This window comes from Fukomys damarensis, unplaced genomic scaffold (genome assembly GCF_012274545.1).
Source record: "Fukomys damarensis isolate Sample0158 unplaced genomic scaffold, DMR_v1.0_HiC HiC_scaffold_15, whole genome shotgun sequence".
Lineage (NCBI taxonomy): Eukaryota > Metazoa > Chordata > Mammalia > Rodentia > Bathyergidae > Fukomys > Fukomys damarensis.
Genome location: NW_022900927.1, coordinates 18,409,885 through 18,412,508, shown reverse-complemented (window position 1 = coordinate 18,412,508; position 2,624 = coordinate 18,409,885). Strand labels below are relative to the sequence as shown.

The following is a 2,624-nucleotide window of genomic DNA, read 5'->3' as shown; positions in this document are numbered from 1 at the left end:
GGGGGACCCGAGGGGGTCGGGGCTGGAGCAGCTTCCGAGTCCGGAGCCCGGGCGGCGGCCACCTCCTCTTTCTGCTGCAGCTTCCTGAGTCGGCGGAGGGTCATGGCTACGGCCCGGGATACCCCTAGGAAGCGGGGATCTACCCAGCTGGTAACGCTGGCGCCGAGTAGCTGCTACCAGCCCGGCTGGACGCGGGGTCGCTTCCCTTTATAGGCTCCAGAGCTCGAGGGGCGAGGCCTCCTGTGGACCCGCCCACAACGCTGCCTGCTCCGCCCCGGGGTGAGTTTGGTCGCGGGAGCCCAGGGCGCCGCATTCGACGGCCGGTCAGATTGGGGAAACTTGAGGACCTGCAGGCTAAGCGCGAGAAACCCAGGCACCGAGGGGAGCAGGAGGAGAGATGCCATCCCGGCGGAAGCACGATTGTATGTGATTCCTGGAGGGTGTCTCGAAGGAGCTTTCCTGGGGTGAGATTTGAAATTTGGGAGTGGATAGATTTAGTGATTCATGGAGAGGAGGAAGAGTAAGGGGGTCATATAAGGAAGTTTGGGGTCCTGGGGGTAAGATTCTAGAAGATGCGGGGGGTGAGGTCTGCAAGAGACTTATTGAGGCGGGAGTGGGGAGTGAGGGCGCCGGGTTTTGAGGGGGTGGGGTGGGAGTGGGGCTGCAGTCCGGAAGGAGGGAGCTGATGCCTCTGAACTGACAGCGCAGAAGCCCCCAGGGACTTGAGAGGAACGGGGATTTCCCCTTTACACTGCTATCCCAGAGAGCTGAAAGAGGCTGCCTCTCCTTCCTGCGTCTACGCAAAGGGAAGAGGCGAAACCCTGAAAGCAGGGGCTTAATTCTGGCTCATCCCCTTGCAGGTCTGGAGTGGTCCCTGCAGGAGAAACCTGTCCTCAGCTCCGGACACTGCAGGCGCATCCTTACTGTGGCGCTGACTCTTGACTCACAGGATTGGGGTTGGGCCCAAGGTGGTGTGGGTGCTCAGCCGTTCTCTGACCCTGTCTTAGGGACCATCCCCCAGCCTTTGTTACCATGGCTGCCAGGCCTAGAAGAGGCAAGGATGGGCCAGCGAAGTCTCTGTCGTCAGTGGTACCCAAATAAGAAGTGAGAGGAGGAAGTGGAAGGCCACGTGTGATGTCTAAAGAGCAGCTAGCCACCACAGGCTGTCAGCGCAAGCTGGGGACTCCACATCCAACACGGTGCACTCCACAAAGGCCAGGGCCACACTGTCCCTGTTGGTTCCCTCCTCCAGTGCTCTCAGATGTTATGCTTTACAGCTAACGGTTACTGAGCATTTGCCAAGTGCTGTGTGGTTTGCCTTTACATACACGTCCTTTTAACAACACTATGGAATACGTACCATTGCAAATGAGGCCCAGAGGGTAAGCAGTTTGGCCTACGTTTCTCAGTGGCAGAGCTGAGACTCAAACCCAAGCAGCCTGGATCCAGAGCTGCAATCTGATTCCCCACTCCCACTCTGTGAGGCTGTCTTCCACAGTTCTTCATTCATCCCTCCTTTAAATCCTGTTTTGTGCCGGGAGTGGCTGGGCACTGGGGTCTGCTAGGCTCTTAATCTGGTAGGCAGTGGCATACTGTACACGTGCTGCGTCAGATGCCTGCCATGAAGAGGGCAGAGGCAGAGGGGCAGGGGCTATCCTATATGGGGAGGTCAGGAAAGGCTGTCTCAGTCTCCTTGCTTCCTGATCTTGCCTCTGGTCTGTGTGTCTGTCTCTTGCCACTCTCAGGCTCTGGGGGCCCCAGCTCTACAGGAGGCATGGGTGGGAGGGGTGCTCCTCCAACCCTCCACGTTGTACAAGCCCAGATGGCAGGAGGCTGGTTGAGTGGGGGCAGGGGTAGCTCCCTTAGTGCCTTCCTCCCACTCCTCCTGCCTTCCCCCTTGGGCCACCAAGTGGCTTTCAGTGGGGTAGCTCCCTTAGTGCCTTCCTCCCACTCCTCCTGCCTTCCCCCTTGGGCCACCAAGTGGCCACCGAGAGGCCGAGGGGGTGTCAGTGGGGAAACATGGGACTATATTGTGAGCATTAGCACAGATGGACCCCTGGACCGTCTGTTGCCTGCTCCTGACAGACAGCATCTGTGTCGGGGGAGGTGGAGAAGCAGGAGGTGCAATGGTTTCTGTTGTATTCATTCTAGAGTTTATCCCTAAAGGGACCCTCAGAACGGCCCCATGTGCCATGCACAGCCTCTTCTGTGAAGGTGCTACTCTCTATCCAAGAGGTGGACTTAATGAATGCCTCCTTGCCTGAAACCTGGAAAAGTGGATGCCACAGGCACCGTACAGCACGTGTGTCTAACAGCCGGGTTGTAACAGTCCTCCTTCAGACTGACATGAAGGTGGAGACCCGCTCTGCTTATGCAGGTGGATTTCCTCCCTGCCTCCAAGTGAGAACTGATGTTCAGATCTCAGTTTTCTTCTCCTGCCGGGAAGAAAGTCCCTGGATGCAGTGATGCATGCCCATAATCCCAGCTACTCAGGAGCTTGAGGCAGGAGAATGACAAGTTTGAGTCCAGGCAGGGCAATTTAGTGAACCCTTGTCTCAAGATAAGAAAAGGACCAAGCCAGGCGTGGTGGCACATACCTGCAATCCCAGCACTCGGGAGGCTGA

General features: G+C 57.5%; 1 protein-coding gene across 1 annotated transcript in view; it reads right to left on the bottom strand.

Annotated features, from left to right (window-relative positions):
- Tamalin (trafficking regulator and scaffold protein tamalin) overlaps positions 1–256 on the bottom strand; it is a 14,884-nt gene extending 14,628 nt beyond the window's left edge. The window contains exon 1 of the mRNA XM_010628617.3: positions 8–256. Within this exon, the coding sequence (XP_010626919.1) occupies positions 8–104 (97 nt within the window). The 5' untranslated portion in view covers positions 105–256. The remainder of the gene's footprint in view (positions 1–7) is intronic.
- Positions 257–2,624: the final 2,368 nt, after the last annotated feature.